Below are 18914 nucleotides of genomic sequence, written 5' to 3'. Positions count from 1 at the left end.
GCATCTTATTGTTTAAGTATACCCAAACAGCCTTGCAATGCTTTTTCTTGTCTAATGTCTGTTGTAATACTTATTGATATTTAGATATGTTGACTTCACTAGTCTTCAAACTGACAAGTTTTTACATTAATTTCGAAAGTCAATCTTTGCCTTTATATTTTTTAAACACAAATTATGCCGAATTGTTTTTTAAGATCTGTTCGACATCAAATATATTTTTATAAAATATATCTTAATATATGAGATGTTACATCAATTGTGCCCCCTTTAAACCACCGATGGTATAATTTGAATTGATAAAAATCTAAATTAAATTTCAATTGTTATACAGGTCTTGAAGAATTTGTTGTTGTTTTTTTCAAAATTTAAACCCGTCTTCATATTTTTCTAAGTATTCATATGTGGAAAACTGTCCTGTAACAGACAAAACTTAAACACCATTAACGCAAAGAAGCTTTGTTCATAATTTATTGAGATTTCATTCAATGTAAATGTAAAGAAGAATAACATTTATTAAAAAAAAACAAAAGCAAAAACAAAAAACAATGCAAAGATAGACAAACATGTTTGTTACAGTATCTTTAGCTGAAATTAGCCAACAATTGGTTTATAATATGAAAAATACAAATGGGATAAAACTTATATGTTTTTACTGCTTGTCAATATAGGCTACAAAAATAGTCAAAACATCTGAGATTTTTTGTTTCATGCAAAGTGCATTATACATTTAAGATGCCTTAAAAAAACAAAAATGCAAAACATCGTTCTCCTTTTGTTGTACTGTGTGTAAATATACATGTACATACATGTAACAACGCAAACGATGCAACAAATCGACAAGCATGTATTGATATGACATGCTTTTATTTTCGTCGACATTAGGTAACAATTATTACTTAACACATCCCATCTATTTACAAAAGAACTTACGACAAAGTCGTCAATATTTACAGCCTCGTAAAATGATTTTAAAGATCAAATCTGACATAAAACCATTTGTTTACAAATATTTCAATTCCCATAATTGTATTTTCAGCCATAAGAATAAATCATTGATTAGTTAATGATTAATTAGCATTCATTAATTTGGTCGTAAGTCGTAAGTTCTTCGGTAAAACGCAGCCCTGTTTTTCCGTTAAAATATCCATTTATCGTTGAATATGCCCTTTGACATTACATACAGGTAATACCGTTTACATTTGGGCGATACACAAAGTTCATAAAATTTATGTGATTAACAAAATATAAAAAGAAAAATCGATATAAAAATCATTTCTAAATCACATGCAAAGCGTTGATAAATTAATACGGTCAAAAGAGTGAATTTAGAGCTTTCATTAGTATGCTATTTAAGATAGGTGTAGACATGTATTATATTTTTATCTCTACATGCTACATACAAGTTGTATTTATCGTCTACACACACGTCTTGAGGAAGATCTTCAACTGACCGGTGTTTTGTCAAAAGAGTTCTCAAATATTGTCCATTCTCATCGAGGAGATATACAGAAGGATCATGATAAGAATGATTACAAACCAGGATGTTACCAACCACGTCTGTACATATACCACGAGGATAAAAAACCTCTGATGAATTGTTACCTTTGTAATTAAACCGATGTCGACCTTGTTTATCGACCACGACTATTGCTTTTCTATGTTTATCAGATACAATGATGTCCCCGTTCTTGTTTTCCGTGATATAAATTGGTCTTCTATAAAGATCCACTATTTTGTTTTCAACTTGAATTTGAAACAAATTCTTGCTTGACACGCTGTATCTGTTCACTCCATTTGGCGCCCCTACAAAAATGTCACCGTTTAATCTAGAGGCGTGGATACAGGAACTTTCAGACGCACTTATATTGAGGTTACGAATGTCACCATTTGATGTTAAAATATACACACTGCCATTCATCAAGAATATCAAGTTTTCTTCACGTGTTACTGTGTGTCTTCCAAAACCTCCAAAATCTACGTCAAGTTTCATTATATGCTCTCCATCTTCATCAATTTCTCCAATCTGTTTCAAATCACTGACCCAAATTTTATTTGACGTTAAACATGAAATGTGTTGGACACCTTGTGTAGACACAGTGATACGTTTCGTATAGATTGCAGTGTTTAAATGAGCCTGAGAAGATTCAACACCTGCAAAAAAAGAGATAGAGATGCATTTCTTTTTTGTCTGGATTGTTTTAAATTCATGATGTACATGTACCTCTATTAATTTAAACCTCTTTGGAACTGAAAGATTAATTAATTCTATGAATTTGCTGAAACTCACAATTTGAAATAGCAGAAAAGAGACAGGTTAAATTGATTAAGTGAAAATGAACAAAATATAAATAAGTAAATTGTGTCATTTTATTCAAGAATTAATTTGATTGACTTTAATTTGCAAATTACCCCCCCCCCCCCAACCTCCCGAGAAATTGAACTAGCTTATAGGCAACTTCGCCACATATGATTCACATATGTGAATGATATGGGGATCATATGATTTGTTTCATATGAGATCATAAAAAGGGCATCATATGTGAATCATATGTGACAAATCATATGATCAACATATGATTCACATATGATTTTCAGTTAAAATTTATTTTCATATGAGAATCATATGAAAGGGCATCATATGTAAATCACTTGAAACATACATATGTGGGTTTTTTTTTCATATTTATTACAAGGAATATATACACTTGTGCACACAAAAAAATAAGGTATTTTTGCTTTAGATAAAATTTATCAATAATTTTCGAACGTTTGTAGACACAAGCATATTATTCTACATATCTATTCCTAAAATGTCTTGTTTTGCATACAAAGAAATAAATTTTTTTACATAGTGCACATAATTAAGTTATTCAAAGAATATAGAAAAACAAGTTATTAGCATTTGTCGATACAAATCTTCTTCTTCAAAATACAAATTATCGGACATTTGATTTCATAAATGTATAAGTACTGTAATGAATACCAATGAAAATCATAACATGAGTAAATATACCAAAAATCATTAAAGTTTATATTACAAAACTGAAAATTGAGTAAAAGCAATGTTCAGCGCTTGTTTAGAAATCTCTGAGCTGAACTGGAGAATTCCATGTTTTTAGTCCTGTTTTCTAGTTTATCCGCTTGCTGTCCATGGTCATGAAATGGAATACTAGCCAGAATCTTCTTAGAATACATATCTTTTTGTAATTATTCAGCATCTCCTTGGTTTCAGACTAAACTTTATATGGTCCCTTAAAAATGACGAAAATAATTTTTTTTTAAATTAAAGACTAAGTATAATTTATAATGTATACATCCATCCATACATCTTTATGTAGACTTCATTAGTTTATTTTTATTGACCTTTATAACTCTTGAATTTATTTGGAACTGAATGAAAAAATAAATTGTTGATCGCAGCCATATAATACTTACCTTAAGCAGAAACCTGGTCCAATGAATTCCCCAGAATACGTCACTTTTAGGCTTAAGATTGTAGTGCACATGATCCTTTTTTTTTTTACAATTTACTAAAATAAATAATCGACCAATTACTCTACATAGTGGTACATACATATTCTTTAGTTAAAATTAAATTTAAAACATCAACACTTAATATTTTCGAAACATCTCAAAGTATTCACATTAAAAATAATACAATGTTACTGGTTCTTCGAAATACAAGTGGTGCTTTGAATTAATATGAATGAAATGTTATGAACTTGTAATGCAATTTACTGTTATCATAAAGTTGACAAATATGCTACCTTTGAAATCCTTAGATACCCAGAATTTTTGTACATATCTTTATGTGCAGTTTTACTCGTTTGAAACCTGCTTTCTTTCTGGTGAGCATTCAGCAATCAAAAACTCTAAAAAATGAACTTTTCCATAAGCCAAACAATAAGTATATCTAATAGAATCACTGAGTGGCCATTTGCATAACAAAAATTTGAAAATTCATGGTCAATTTTATATATAATAATTAATATTTTTACTGACAATTTGAATGTTTTGCATTTTGCATTGGTCAGAAATGCAAGTTATAAATAAGATAGATATATATATATATATATATATATATATATATATATATATATATATATATATATATATATATATATATATATATATATATATATATATATAAATTCATAAAGGAAAAAATCAATCAGTAAATTTACTTGCGGAAGATATCATATTTACATAGCAGAATATTTACCTGACGGTACAAACTGCATGAGTTTGGATGATTTCATTTGATTAATCATTTCATCTTACACATGATCATTTAATCCTGCGAGGTTTGCTTTTTTTCTGTTCATTACAATTACTGTTGTGCTGCGTGCGTTTTTAATTTAACTTTGTTACTGCTGATTTTCTCTTCTTTGTTTTCTTTAAAACAAAAATGAAGTGTTAAGAACATACAATTCTGTAATTGTCTGTAGATTAACGGTAAAATTCGGATTAACATTTTGTTATTTAACATGCATCAATTACAGTATTTCAAAGAGGGTTTCAAGCAATTGAAGTGACAACATCAATAAAAATTGTCATTCATGTAGAATGCTATGGTATTACATGTACATATATAGCTCCGCGTCATTTAACCCGAATTTTCCCTTAGGTAGTTGATCGTTTTTTCTCAATTTTTACTTTTGGTATTTGTTTTTTAAACGAAGTTTAACAGAAAAAACTGTAACATTCATCTATCAAAGATATGAATTGCACATCAGATAAACCACCTTACACTTGTTTGTGATACAATATTACGCTTATGGCCAAACGTGTCATTACGTATGTACCGGTATTCTGACATACATATATAATTATCGGTACAGTAGGTGAATAGGAAATTTATGATGATCAGATTGAAGAAATTAGTCGTGCAAAATAAACTTTAATTTAATTATTTAGGATAGGATAATGGCAATCTTACCTACTTAAAAAATCGTTCTCATCCCATCTTCTGCTTATGGTGACGTAAAAATGTGACGTATGTGACAAAACAAAACTCAAACCGATTCCGGTTCAATTCCCAGAATGATATTCTATTTTTTTATGAATTATTTTTTTCCCATGGTTACTTATTATTTTTCCGATGGTTACATTTTTGTTTCAAAAAGGATAAATGTGCACACGTAAACATACATGTATATTTTAAGATTAATTCTTTTAACACGCATGTTTGGCAACACGCATGTACATGTAAGTGCATTACATGTAGCTGTGTCATTATTGTACATTAGAACATTAATACGGCTTATACAACGTTACATGGTTGTAAACATTAAATCATATTGTTTGAATGATTAAAATATGCATATTGAATATTTTTTTTTTCAAAACGCTAAAACATATTATGAAATAAATGAAACGGAATTATTTTATATGATTCTCATATGATTACACTTGTGTTATACATATGAACCTTATATGAAAGAATTTTCATACGTGAATCATGTATATTGCTTCATATGATCCACATATGAGTGTTCATATGATTCTCATATGATCTGCCACATATGATACTCATCTGACACATATGATACTCTATGATTCGATATGCATAAGATACAAACATGATTATCATATGATTCTCATATGAAAGGTAATTCATATGAGAATCATATGTGGCGAAACTGCCTATGGAGGCTGAAGAAAACCCAACATACTATGAGGAGATAATTGTTGTTGACACCAAAGGCATCATGAAAAATATACAAGTAATTCTTAAAACAAAATCAAGGACGGATTAGTAGTAAAAACGTTCAATGAGGAGCAAGATACTCCACATATGTAATTATTTGTTAGTCTATAATCTTAAGTAGAAAGACACTATCGAGCAGTACAAATACAGAAGCCCTTTAAATCTTTAAGATTTTTATGATTTGTAAATTACATTCTTTTAGCAATAAAATACATAATATAATCTAGTACATTACTTTTACATATTTCAGATTAAAATTGTCGGTCATTATATGTATGCTATGTAATCATGGCCGTTGGATTTTCTACGTATAAAACGTCACTATTAAAAAAAAAGGCTAAATGAAAGATTTTAATAACAGGTTATGCGTAAAAAATGTGTTTGATAATGACAACCATATTTTAGAGGAGTGATTGTCTCAATCTTACTACTCAGATTCAATAACACACGTTCTTAGAGAATCGTCCATATAGAGTTCAAGATGAAACGTTTATCTGATCTGATCCTGCGCAGGACAGTTAAGGCAACATTTTGCTTTTAAACAGCAGTAAAAGGAGGTCGTTTTGCTTTTGTCTATTCATTTCTGCATTATGAATAGTTCTAAACTATTTTGGGTGTTATTGTAAAGATATGGGTTTCCTTTACTTGACCATGTCTAAATTTGTCGGTCACGTGACATTTTAGGGTCACGTGGGCGTCTTTTAGACAAAAATCGTCAATGCTAAAATGAGACAAAAAGTTCAAGGGCAAGGCAAAGAAATTTAAGAGTAAGTAATATGGCAACATATTCAAAATTATCCATACATCATAGAAATCAATGCTCATTCAGTTGTAAAGTTTACTAGTTATGTATATTTCTTTAAAAACTGGCTACTTGTTCCTAAAATAGTGCATTTTTGTATATTTTCATTAAAATTAAAAAGTAAACCTTCATCTCTCAACAAATGAGCATCAATTTTTATAAAGAACTCGTAAAAGGGAAGAAAATCATACCAAGTTTAATAATATCTATAGCCGTCTTGCACTTGAACTTTTGCATTTAATTTCTCAATTTAGAAGTCCTCTCAAATCAATACACATTTCAAACGCACAAGTGATCCCAAAAGGGGAGGTAACCCTTTGAGCGATAACTCTTTTGATATAGGCGCGATGTCATTTTATCACATAATCCGAATTAATTTTAAGATATGTTTCAACAGTACATTATGTAAATGGTTATTTAAACATAGTGCTTCTGTTTTATTTATTTTAAAAGAGACAAGATGGTTACGATGAATCGTCCGCATTTCCTCTGTTGTATCATGGATGTAAACAAAAAACCGTTGTGTATCAGTTCTCTTGGTTAACCGCATTCGCAGAGTTATTGGTTTCTTAATATTTTTTAGTAATGGGAGAAAAATATATAAGGACTAATTGTACACAATTATTTGAGGGATTAGATGTCAACAGAGACAAATGAAGCCCCTGATATTAATATACTAACTAAATTGTTCTCATAATATATATTAAAAAATAAGATATGGAGTATTTTTCATTATTTAGTGCAGCCTTTGCCCAATGACTGCATATTCTATATCACTGCTTGGGTCTGTTAATATTATTCTGGGGAGGGGGTTCAAAGGGGTAACTTTATTCTGTTTGCCAGGGGCCAGGTACCATGGTGTTTTACTATGTAAATTGTGAATTAAATTAGAATATGCCACGGGGACTATACATGTAGATCTGCCCATGTAAGAGGCCTTTTTCCCATCCCCCATAAGCAATCAACAGTATTCACCTTTGTATTACACGTTACACTTGTAATTTAAACACTCATTAAAATTGACTTTCATTTATATTCAACACATGCAGAATGATTAAGATTAAGAAGAGGGGGAGGGTTAGCATATCTATTCATTCACAAAATAAATTCTAAACGCTCATTTCTCATTACCGAGAAAGGAAATAGAGTGTGTAAATCCTGCAACAAGGCGATCAAAAGCCATTTTTGGTTCACATTAATATATTGAATTTAAATAAGTCTGAATTATCCTATGTGAGAGACTCTCTCTCCCGCCCATTTACATACCATCCCCTTTCCACTTCTCAAACAAAATTATATATATAGAAACAATTATATTTGGTTCATTTGTTTTATTAATTCAAGAAGATAAAGGGACCTTCTGAAAAAAAATTCTGTGACAACATTTTAACCTGACATATGCATGCAAACTCAAAATTGCAATTTCTTTTTATGATGTCAGTGTGTTTATTGTATGACTTCTTAGTTCTGGTCCTCTTCTCTCTTCAAAAACACAGTCTTCCTGTTCCTAAAGTTCAGGTTTTTCTTTCCATTATTTCATCCTGTATATAACACCAGGATAAGGGTGCGGGTAAATGATCACCAATAAGAACATCATTTATGTAAATCTCAAGACAAAGCAGGTACCAGCTAAAATGAAAATTATATATATTTCAGTAAGTTTAACTTGTTATCAAAATGGCTGAAAGACTGAAATGGAGGATTTTCTACAATTTGATAGTCAATGGAATTTATTTATCTTAATAAACATTTCATTATGTTTAGATGTGCATTTAATTTTGCACAAATTCAAATACAGCTTTTCAGTTTGATCGATTTGAAATTATTCGCATCCTCACCCCTGATATATACATGATATTAGTTTAATTGCACCCCTTTATTTTACCCGGCCTGACCTTAACAATGCACCTCTCTCTCTCTCTTCCTCTCTCTCTCTCTCACAACTGAATCAGATTTGATTGGTTGATATCATATACAGAAATGCTTGTGCAGTCAGTGTGAATTAAAACACACCATGTATTGTTGATTTGTTGATGAGCAATATTCAAAATTGTAGATTTATAAATAACATAGGTTTATATCAATCATTTTTAAAACTTTAAATGAAACCATTCGTACTTGAAAATACTTTTTTAAATTGAATTGTCTCATAGAATAATCAGATTGGTCATTATTTCAATGATAAATTATTGAACTTATACATGTATGTTATTTACTTTTATTTTCTTCCAGCCTTTTTTTTTCAAATCAGTGTGACGCTTTTCAAATTACTCTGCAAATAACAAAATATAATTATGAGAAGTCATACAATTTAATTTACATGCATATAAGGACATGTCAACAGTAATTTGAACATTTTTGTGAAAAGTCTACATATATTATGCATGGATGGGTAAAATGACCAACACTTCAAATTTTATTTGAAAGTTACATATGCACATTCTACACAAACAATACCATATATGACCATGAATGTGGATTCCTCATTCGGAGAAAATCAGATGGAGACATGCAGTCATTTGTTTATTATCATTTGGGTTCTTTTTATTACCAATAGTACAGCATCATAAGTATGAACCCAGGTGACAAGATTTCAAACAGTGTTATGGTAGTAATATACTGAGTTCTAAAAACAAACTAGTAATAATTAAGAATTAATGTGCATAAACATCTTAATATATCAACTGGATGAATGTGTAAAAAATACAAATGAACTGTCATGGAAGAATTTTGAACACAGTAGAAAGGTGTTATTGATCAGCTGTTCATCAATTTCCAGGAAATGAAATCAGCAATTTTTAGCCTGCACTGTACTGATTTTCAGAAAATCAAATCAGCTGTTTTCACACAGTCTTTGTATTGTTTACTTACAAATTGAAATAAAAACAAACAACTGTGTAAAGCTCAATATTGTCAGTACAAGTACTATGAACTGATTCGTGTCGATTGGTGAAAATGATCAACAATTTAACGGACTGGCAATAAAGCTACATGTACAATGTACATTGTATAGGCCTAAATGTAAACAATGCAGTCTCTCCTCATGTTTTGAACGAAACAACATATTAAGTCGATCAGAAATGCATCAACAGTATTAAATCACAATAAAATAGTTATTGAGCTATCTGGTATATTACAAATACACTGTATATCTATTCTACATACCTGATAAATCATCAAAAGATCGCCATCATCGGGAATATCAGCTACCCGTGTTTACATCGTCTGACGAGCGCTTTTGGGACGCAGATTCACACCCATACGACAGATGCGTTATGGAAATTCTTCGTATATTCTGATTGTTGTAAACTTATAAAAACACACATGAGTGATTCGTAGTTATATTTTGCTTATGAAGTATTAAATAAGCCGTATTTTATGCTTAAACTGCTGTTTTCGGTATATGTTTTATATATGGTAATACAGAGGCGGGGCGTATATTATGACGTCATAACTCATTATCCCTTCATTAGCATATCAAAACGATATGTTGCCTTATCTGTCCTGCGTGATGTTAAAATAAATAGTTGCAGAAAAAATGTGTATCTCTCCTCAAACTTCAAATAAATTGGCGGAATGTTTTTCCTTAGAGAAAAAAAAAACATTTTTCAAAGTAAAATCATCAACGGAAATTGAAATTCGATTTGGGGTCAAAAAATGTTATGAAGTGGTAAAATGAGCTATCTAAAAATGTATACACTAAAACTACACTTATTAGATAAATGCGACATGATCAAAAGTCTTTTTTTCTATTTAGGAATCAATAACTAATATTCAAGTTAAACGTTTTAACAATGAATCGTTAAACTTAATGTTAATCATCCGCCCCGATACACCTGGTTTTAAATATTCTTTTCTTAAATGTTTACAGAAGAAAAATCATATCTTAACATTTTTTCTTTATGCACATACATATTTTGGAAATTTTATCTCCCTCGCACATGCGCAGATTAATCATGAAAAGTGGGATCTGAGAATTAATTGTGTTTGCAAGGGTGCTTTGGGGGTTTGTGGTCAAAGTTAATTTTGGTAATTTTACTTTATAAATGGATTTTTTTGGACCCTCCCCCAAACGCCTTCTTTAAATCCCGCTCAAGATGACGTTGACACGAAAGCAAATCCAGCGCCGGTGTAAAGTAGAATAATGACCGCCTTAGAATAATTACCGAGAGTCATTTTTCGATATGATGTATTTCAATACCGCACATATACCTTTGATTTTAAACTGAGGTTGCTTCCACACTAATTTGAGCTTTTCTAACCGAATGGGTGGTTTGAGAGGGAGCCTTTTAAAGGTTTTTTCTAGATATTCCTATGTAAAACTTGATCCCATATTAAATCTCAATTACCTGAGCATGCTTTTACACAAGTTCCAGAATTTCTGGCTTAATGGTTTTTGAAACGAAGATTTAAAAAAGACGTTTTCTCTATATTCTTGTGTAAAACGTGATCCCACATAGCACCCCAAAACAAGTTCTAGCTTTTCTGAATGAATGATTCTAAAAGGAAGATTTTTAAAAAAATGTTGAATATATTCCTATGAAAATATGATCCAATCTTACCTCCAGGGATCGTAGTTTGATCAAACTTAAATCAACATTACCTGTGGATGCTTCCACACAAGTTCTAGCTTTTCTTGACTAATACTTTTTGATAAGAAAATTTCTTCAATAAATACTTATGTAATATTATCGGCCTAGTGGTTCTGATGAAGACGATTAAAATGAGTAAAACAAACGACGACGCTGACACCGACGCCGACGAAGACAGGTAACGGACAAATTTCGATCACAAAAGCTCACTTGAGCTTTCAGCTCAGGTGAGCTTAAAAGTGCCTGCATATAAAAAACAAGAGGCCAACTGGCCTTAACGGTCACTCGAGTAGCATATAACTCATACACAAACTTTGTAATGAAAGAACACCTCCCTGCCTGATATCTTTTAAAAAGAACTATACCTATAATCTGGCGAAAACTTAAAGATCTGGTTTACAAAATCATGAATTCAGTTTTCCTTTCAGGTCTGTAGGAGTAATGAAGATAGTTTTTAAATATTATATGCATTAACATTTATACATCCATTTGGCCCTGTCCTAGAGTCAAAACCCATACTACAGGGGATATGAAATATAAATTTTAGAAGAGGACTGTCTGGTAAACATAATTATGAAGTCAGTTTTTCATACAGATGTGTAAGAATAGAGAAGAAGATTTTTAAACATTAAATGCCTTAACACTATTTTGCCATTTTGCCCCCCCCCCCCATGTCCTGAACCCTTGACCCAGGGGCCATGAATTTCACAGTTTAGGTAGAAGAGTTAGAGGACATCATAACCATGTATTCAGGTTTTTGCCCACATGTGTGTTAGTAAAGAGGATTTTCTAAAATTTAATATATTTTTACTATATGGCCATATTGGCCCCACCCTAGAGCCTGAACCTCTAACCCAGGGGTCATGAATTTCACAATTTAGGTAGAGGGCCTTATGGACATTATAATCATGCATTTAGTTTTTAACAAAGATATATATATATATGAGTAGAGAAGAAGATTTTCTATGATTTAATACATTTTAAGTATATGACCATCTTGACCCCACCCCTGACCCAAAGACCATGAATTTCACAGTTTTGGTAGAGGGTCTCATGGACATCATAACTATGCAACAAGGTGTTTCCTCACATGTGTGGCAGTAGAGAAGAAGATTTTTGAAAATTTGGTTTTTTGGGCATATTTGGCCCCAACGGTGCCTCGGAGATAATAAAGCCATGAATTACACAATTTAGATTCTTCTTTCCATAGAGATGCCTCACATAATATATGGTAACAATCAGCATTGTAGTGTTTACGCGGGTATGATAAGGCAACTCTCAGCGATCAAATTCCTCTGATCGATATGACGTCACAATGAGCAGCATGATGTCATATTTTACTCAGACACATGTCGATTTTAACTTTATCTCTGGTTTAAAGTATAAAAACTACACGCATAAAATATCACTAGAAACTCTTCTAACTGAATGTATATTCGATTTCTCTCTATTACGTATAATTATCATTGATGACTTCACAAGCATGACTAATAGAGAAGATCATGTCGGGAGACAAATCATCGGAATGCAGTGTAAACAATGCCGAAATAATACTTATTTAATACAGATATCTAAGATTTAGATGAGTGTCAGTTAGGATATAATCAGGATAATACAGGCATGGATATTTTGTTTAATCAGCGAGTGTTATAAGGTAAGCAGATCGACATTTATATGGCTTGACCAGCCTTTCCTCTGTCAGTGTGTACAAAAAAGGCAAAAGTGTAACACTACCCCGGATAATATGAAAGATGACTTTGGTAAATATCAACGGTATATGACCTAGACTACTCGAAAAGTGCTGCTAGAATCCTGTGCTTCATTGTTTTAAATGAAAAATACGTAGTATTTACAATGAAATTATAGAAGTTTAGAGGGTTTCCGATAAATATTTACAATATTTATTTCATGCAATTAACAATAGGATTCTAGCAGTAATACTAATAAACATGAACTAATTGCCGATCAAATTATTGTAGCAAACATACAAATGAACTTCGGGGTAGTGTTACACTTTTTGATTTTTTGTTAAGGTAAACAAGTGATCTATTTTTAACTGTCACGTGATACCATGGCACGGCAGCTTCAAAGATCGAGTCAATTCCAAAGTATAAAAATAATATCTTGGTGAACACATTCATTTGGTATTAATATTCCGCACTGTTTTCTTTAAAAAACCCAGTTTTGAAATTGATCATAATATTGACAGTCATTAAACTTGGAGTTGCCTTAACCTACCCGCGTAAGAAGAAGTTAAAAATTCAAAATTGTTAACGGACGAAAACGGATAGCAATAGGTCTTCTGTGTTAACTCATGTAAACTAAAGTAAACTAAAAAAAGTATCACATTAAGGGCACATTCATGTAAAAAAGCAGCATCATATTAAAAAAGTACCATCATATAAACAAGAGCCATCACTTAAAAACACACTATTATATAAAAACGGCACTCTCGAATTAAAAAAGCACCTTCATACATGTAGCACCTTCATATACAAAGGTATTATTACATTAAAAAAACACACCTTCTCATTAGAATGTCATCATATAAACAAACATCATCACATAAAAAACCACCATCATTCAAAAGGGACTATCAGATAAAAATGCTCATTCATAAAAAAAACATGATCTCTAAAAGCAGTATCATATTAAATAGCATTATCCTAATATAATAAAACATTATCATCATATAATAATTAAACATCTTTATACAATAAAGCACCATATTTATGTAATAAAACACTGTCTTAACATTAAATAATATGACTCAGCTCCACTTCCTCATGATATAACAAGCACAAGACAGCTATGGCGTTCCATAGAAGAACATACTTCAAAAGTGTATTTGCCTTTGATTTTTGAGTCGTACTCAGTAGAGTGAGGAATACGAGTTTTAGTACGGGCATCACCAAAAAAGTTTATAATCTTGTGGCCCAATCACTATGATCTGAGTCCCTGTTTGGAACAATTGCTGATACATTTGTATTCATCCCGATACGTTTGCCCCGAGCCATTAAGCTATGTCTTTCTTTGTCAATAGGCATTAAGCTTAAGGAATTTTGAGATAGGTAATTGTGTTTTTGACAAGTCAGTAAAATGTAGTAGCACTATTGACTAATTAATCAACGCAGTTATATTGGATATCAAACAATTACGTTTTTGATGTAACTTTGCCTGTTTTTACAACAAATTCCGTAATTTTTGCAAGATGATAATTGATGGCCCCTTTATCGTGTAATACACATAATTACCAAGAAAATTTAAATCTCATAGGATTTAATTAGAAAAAGACGACTAAGATTTAACTTTACCATTACTAACGTAATAGCATAAATCTATTCAATCAATTATTAGACCTATAGCCAACATTTCATTTTAATGAATGGTAAATGTTCTTCAATTAATAAGATTTTGTTCTTTTGTTAAAGAATAACATATCATAACATGTTTAAGCTATCTGAATTGAAAGTTAATAGCTTTTCATTTTTTGGTATTAAAAAGGTGGACAAAATTTCTTTGAACTTCGATAAAGTTATTTCGATTCATTCGAACCTAATCTTTTTTTTTAAGATTACGTTTACTACAAAAAGGACAGAGTATTTTGTGTGTTATTGCTGCATACTCTCAATAGGAATTATAAACTTCTGTTGTACAATGGGTTTTATTTCCATTGCTGGTAGCATTTGACCCATATTATTCTAATGTCTGTTTTAATTTCATTTAATACCATAGCAATGCAAATAATAAAATTATATACGCTGTAATCTAAAATGATTATTATATAGATGACATGAAACTGTAAAATAATGTATGCTTTAAGTAACTAAATTAAAGTTGCAACATATTTAAGTAACTTTAAACAGCTGTATAAATTTAATGGTTCGGTTATTTATGGTCCATTATGTCACATCCTCCTGATCGAAAGTTTACTATAACGTTTCGAAACACTTTATAATCATTTTTTAAATCTGAATTCAAAATACAATAGTTTGATTGACACATTCAGCAATTAGAGTGTGAAAAAAATGTTTAAACGGACAATTGAATGCAAAATCTAACATCATCCTTGTCAACAAGAAATGTATGAAATCGTCATCGAGATAAAAAAAAAATAAACAAAACAGCCAAAAATTTAACCAAACAAAAACAATCAACAAAAAATCCACAAAACAGAAAAACATTTATTCATAGTTGTATGAAAGCTCGCTTTTGCTTAAATTGTAATTAAAATTTATGACATTAAAAGGTATAACACACACGAGTAAACAAGACAAAAATATAACTCTTGGAAGATTTACAAAAGCGTGTTTTAATATTACATAACAAGTATTAAATTCTATTTGCAATTAAAGAATCAAACCAATTTATATTCTATTCACGAACGCGTGTAAAGACAGAGATTTATCCAAATAAAGAAATGGTCTTGGTGGAGAAGTACACCCGATACATATTCATGTTTGGATTGGTCTGTCGTTATCTTATCTATCTCTTTAGTAGTAAATAAAAATGTATCCATATACGAAGAAGAAAAAGAGACACAAATTTTGAGCATTGTTGAAAATGCAGAGTAGTCTGCAAATGAAAATGCAATCTGTGTATAGCAAAATATCTATGTTATAGGTAAGGTTATAAGATTTGATGCTGACTGTGTTTATCATTCATTAGCTATGTCTCAATATTATGATGATGCATTAACAGTAGGTCCAAATAAATTTAAACGTATATCACTATTTGATAACATAGGATAATTTACCTTTAGGACGTTTTAAAAAAACTGTTGTGGAATTAGCGATGAAAAAGTCGAAATCTAGTTCCCTTAGTCTGTGTTTATCTTCTGGTGACATGAAAAGAAGTTGTTCCAAATATATTGTATTGATTTCAAAATTCAGAGAATTGTTGGATTCGTCCCAAATCATTTCACAAATGTCCATTGGAAAACATCTCACTATGGAACAAACGGTGTCAAAAGTCTTCCTTATTATCATTAATCTGTGGTTCTTTGAAAAACTATGCTTCTTGTGAAACTGAACTTTCTCATAATTGGACATGGAAATTAAACCTGAAAAAATGGATTGAAATAGGATTGTCTTTAGTTAGGGTTTGAGTTTTCAAAAGCATGTTTTTTTTTAATTCATCACCTTAATCTAAAAGTTGTTTTTAACAATGTTATCAAATGTATGAATTTGTATATTAATATCTTTTTTTCGAAGTAGACGTGAAACAACAAAAATACAGGTAGATGTTTATTGAAAAAGAGGAAATTTGATTTATTTTGATTTTTCTTTTATCTTATTTACGTCTTTTGAAGCATATAATAGCAAACGTTAGATTCTTTAGATGATTTAAGATATCATCTCGTACATTTTGTGTCACTAAAATACTACTTCGTCTTTTATTTTTTATCTGATACTCAATAAGAAATATTTGGAAAATACACCAAACCAATTCCAGATAGCATATTTTAAAAATGTCATTTTGATTTCATAAAATTTCACCTTTACCAAAATGACAACAATTTTGCTAATCATAAACAATTTATGGTGAGAAGTTTATTTCTGTTGGATTTTTGTAGTATCAAAAGTAGGTCAAATCTAGCAAATTTGTAAACGGAACGTTAATGAATTTTAAACAATTAATTTCGATAGATAATTTAGAACGTCATCATTACTGTACTATTAATCCTTCCAAAAATAATTTTATAATAATAATAACTCTTTGAGAAAGAGAGCTTTGTATATTCTTTTAATAAAACAAACTAGACAGAAGCTATAAAGAATAGAGTCTGTCATTACCTAATCATAATATATAGCTAAACTCATCATATATTTATATGAAAAAATGATAAAGTAATTCTGGTGGATAATTTTTTTTACCTAACAAGCTTACTAATTTGCTAATCACCAATGGAATACGATTTGATGTTGACTGTGTTTATCAAATATTAAATGTATCTCAATATTGTGGTGACGTATTAATAAAATATCTGAAAACTAAATATAAATGTATACCACTCATTAGAGTAAATAACAGAATTTACCTTTCAGTCGTTTTAAATAGACTGTGATGAAGTCAGCGATGAAAAAGTCGAAACCCTGTTTCCATAGATTGTTTTTTTCTTCTGGTGTCATTGATAGAATTTTTTTTAAAAGTATGTCATCAATTTCTAAATCCAGATAATTGTTGGATTTATCAAATAAAGTTCCATGAATATCCGTTGGATCACATCCAATTATAGTACATACGGTATCTACTAGTACATTTGTAGTCTCAGCATTATTCCAAAATTTGCTATGCCTTGAATATCCAAACATCGTGTGAAACTGAATTTTCTTATAACACCTGCCTAAAATAAAAGGTTTATATATAAAGGATTACCTCAAATTAGGATTTTTATCTAAACTTTCATAATGGTTATATGGTTACTACAGAAAAATTGACACCGTAGATCTTAAGGATCCTCAACACCCCGTGACTTAAGCTTTTACTTTTAATGACAGTACGTTACATTTGAACGCATTGTAAAACGGTATAAATCGCCAATCTTTTATGGATATCTCTGTGGCGTAGCGGGTTTAGCTTAGACCTACGGACTCGCTGGTCCTGACTTCGAATACCGTAGGAACTTTTATTTTCTTGAATAGCGGTACAATTTTAAAAAGGTGACCCCCCCCCCAACGAAAAATTGAATTTTTTCATGTCTTTTTTTAATTTTAAAAAATGTTAGGAATCCATATCTTAAAGTAATTTAGAAAAGTGGGCTTGTTTGCAAAAATTTTGTGTGTGAGAACCCTTAAGATAAAGATTTCAAAATACTTTCAAAGATACATTTATGAAGGCCTTCCAAGGCCCCATCATTTTCCAATGGTTATGCTTTTGGGCAATTTATAATCTACATCACCAACTCACCCCCCACCATATATATATATATATATAAACTTAAATAAATAAAAACACAAAGATCGAGTAAAACATAAGCGCTTTCATTTTCTTCAGATGTTTTACAATAATTAAAATTACAGTATTGTAAAACATCTGAAGAAAATGAAAGCGCTTATGTTTTACTCGATTTAGTGTTTTCATATATTTAAGTTTTATATATATTTCACCGACCTTTGAGGTTTTTCTTGGATATATATATATATATATATATATATATATATATATATATATATATATATATATATATATATATATATATATGTGATTGAATGGGGGGGGGGTTATTTCAGAATGTAGAATAAATGGTGGTTTTCAGAAAAAAAAATTATCATTCTGTAGATTTTTTAAATTGATTACAGCAGTTACGAAAGACAAACATGTTGACTGTTATATCATTTTATTTGAATTGTTCTGTAAGACAGAAATAATTTTTAGAGCCAAAAATTTCGAGAAAAAAAAATATGTTTTGCGGGGACAAGGGTTGGATGCCTTTCTATTTTGGTAGTTTTACTGTGTGGTATTAAAAATTTTTTCGGGCCGACTCCTCTATTTCTCTTGCTAAAACATTCTTTTCAACAAGAGGACCATGGGCCACATCACTCACCTGAGGAACAATATATATCATAAAATCAGCTCATTGGAGTCATTATACAAACTATCTGCAAAATGTGCAATAATACATGTAGATCCGGGGGTCATGATTTTAGCAACTATCCGAAGATGTTCTACACAAGTTTTAGCTTTCCTGGGTATTTAATCTCAGAGAACAAGTTTTTAAAAGATTTTCTCTGCATATTCTTAAGTAAAACTTCGACCCCTATTGTGGATCCACCCTACACCCAGGGTTCATGGTTTTCATAACTTTGAA

At 30.6% G+C, this 18914-nt stretch overlaps 1 protein-coding gene and 1 long non-coding RNA gene across 2 annotated transcripts; both read right to left on the bottom strand.

The window, feature by feature from the left end:
• Positions 1-504: 504 nt before the first annotated feature.
• On the bottom strand, positions 505-17446 carry LOC136273852 (uncharacterized). Its single transcript, XM_066079525.1, has 3 exons — positions 17145-17446; positions 15861-16166; positions 505-2151 (listed from the first exon to the last, which is right to left on the bottom strand). The coding sequence occupies exons 1-3, from the start codon at positions 17416-17418 to the stop codon at positions 1346-1348; spliced, it is 1386 nt and encodes a 461-aa protein (XP_065935597.1). The 5' UTR covers positions 17419-17446; the 3' UTR covers positions 505-1345.
• Positions 7736-10017, bottom strand: LOC105339161 (uncharacterized). Its single transcript, XR_010712112.1, has 3 exons — positions 9678-10017; positions 8729-8784; positions 7736-8141 (listed from the first exon to the last, which is right to left on the bottom strand). It is a non-coding gene; the product is annotated as an uncharacterized lncRNA (long non-coding RNA).
• Positions 17447-18914: the final 1468 nt, after the last annotated feature.

The sequence above is a fragment of the Magallana gigas genome, chromosome 1 (genome assembly GCF_963853765.1).
Source record: "Magallana gigas chromosome 1, xbMagGiga1.1, whole genome shotgun sequence".
NCBI classification, from domain to species: Eukaryota; Metazoa; Mollusca; class Bivalvia; order Ostreida; family Ostreidae; genus Magallana; species Magallana gigas.
The sequence above is the reverse complement of the archived record's forward strand: the minus strand, read 5'-3'. Positions and strand labels throughout refer to the sequence as shown.

Excerpts from the sequence above, each read along its gene's own strand:
- LOC136273852 (XM_066079525.1), bottom strand. The coding sequence starts at position 17,418 with ATGTTTGGATATTCAAGGCATAGCAAATTTTGGAATAATGCTGAGACT. Across the intron at positions 16,167-17,144 it reads CTATTTAAAACGACTGAAAG|GTTTAATTTCCATGTCCAAT; the intron begins GTAAATTCTGTT and ends CCATTTTTTCAG. Across the intron at positions 2,152-15,860 it reads TTTTTTAAAACGTCCTAAAG|GTGTTGAATCTTCTCAGGCT; the intron begins GTAAATTATCCT and ends CTTTTTTTGCAG.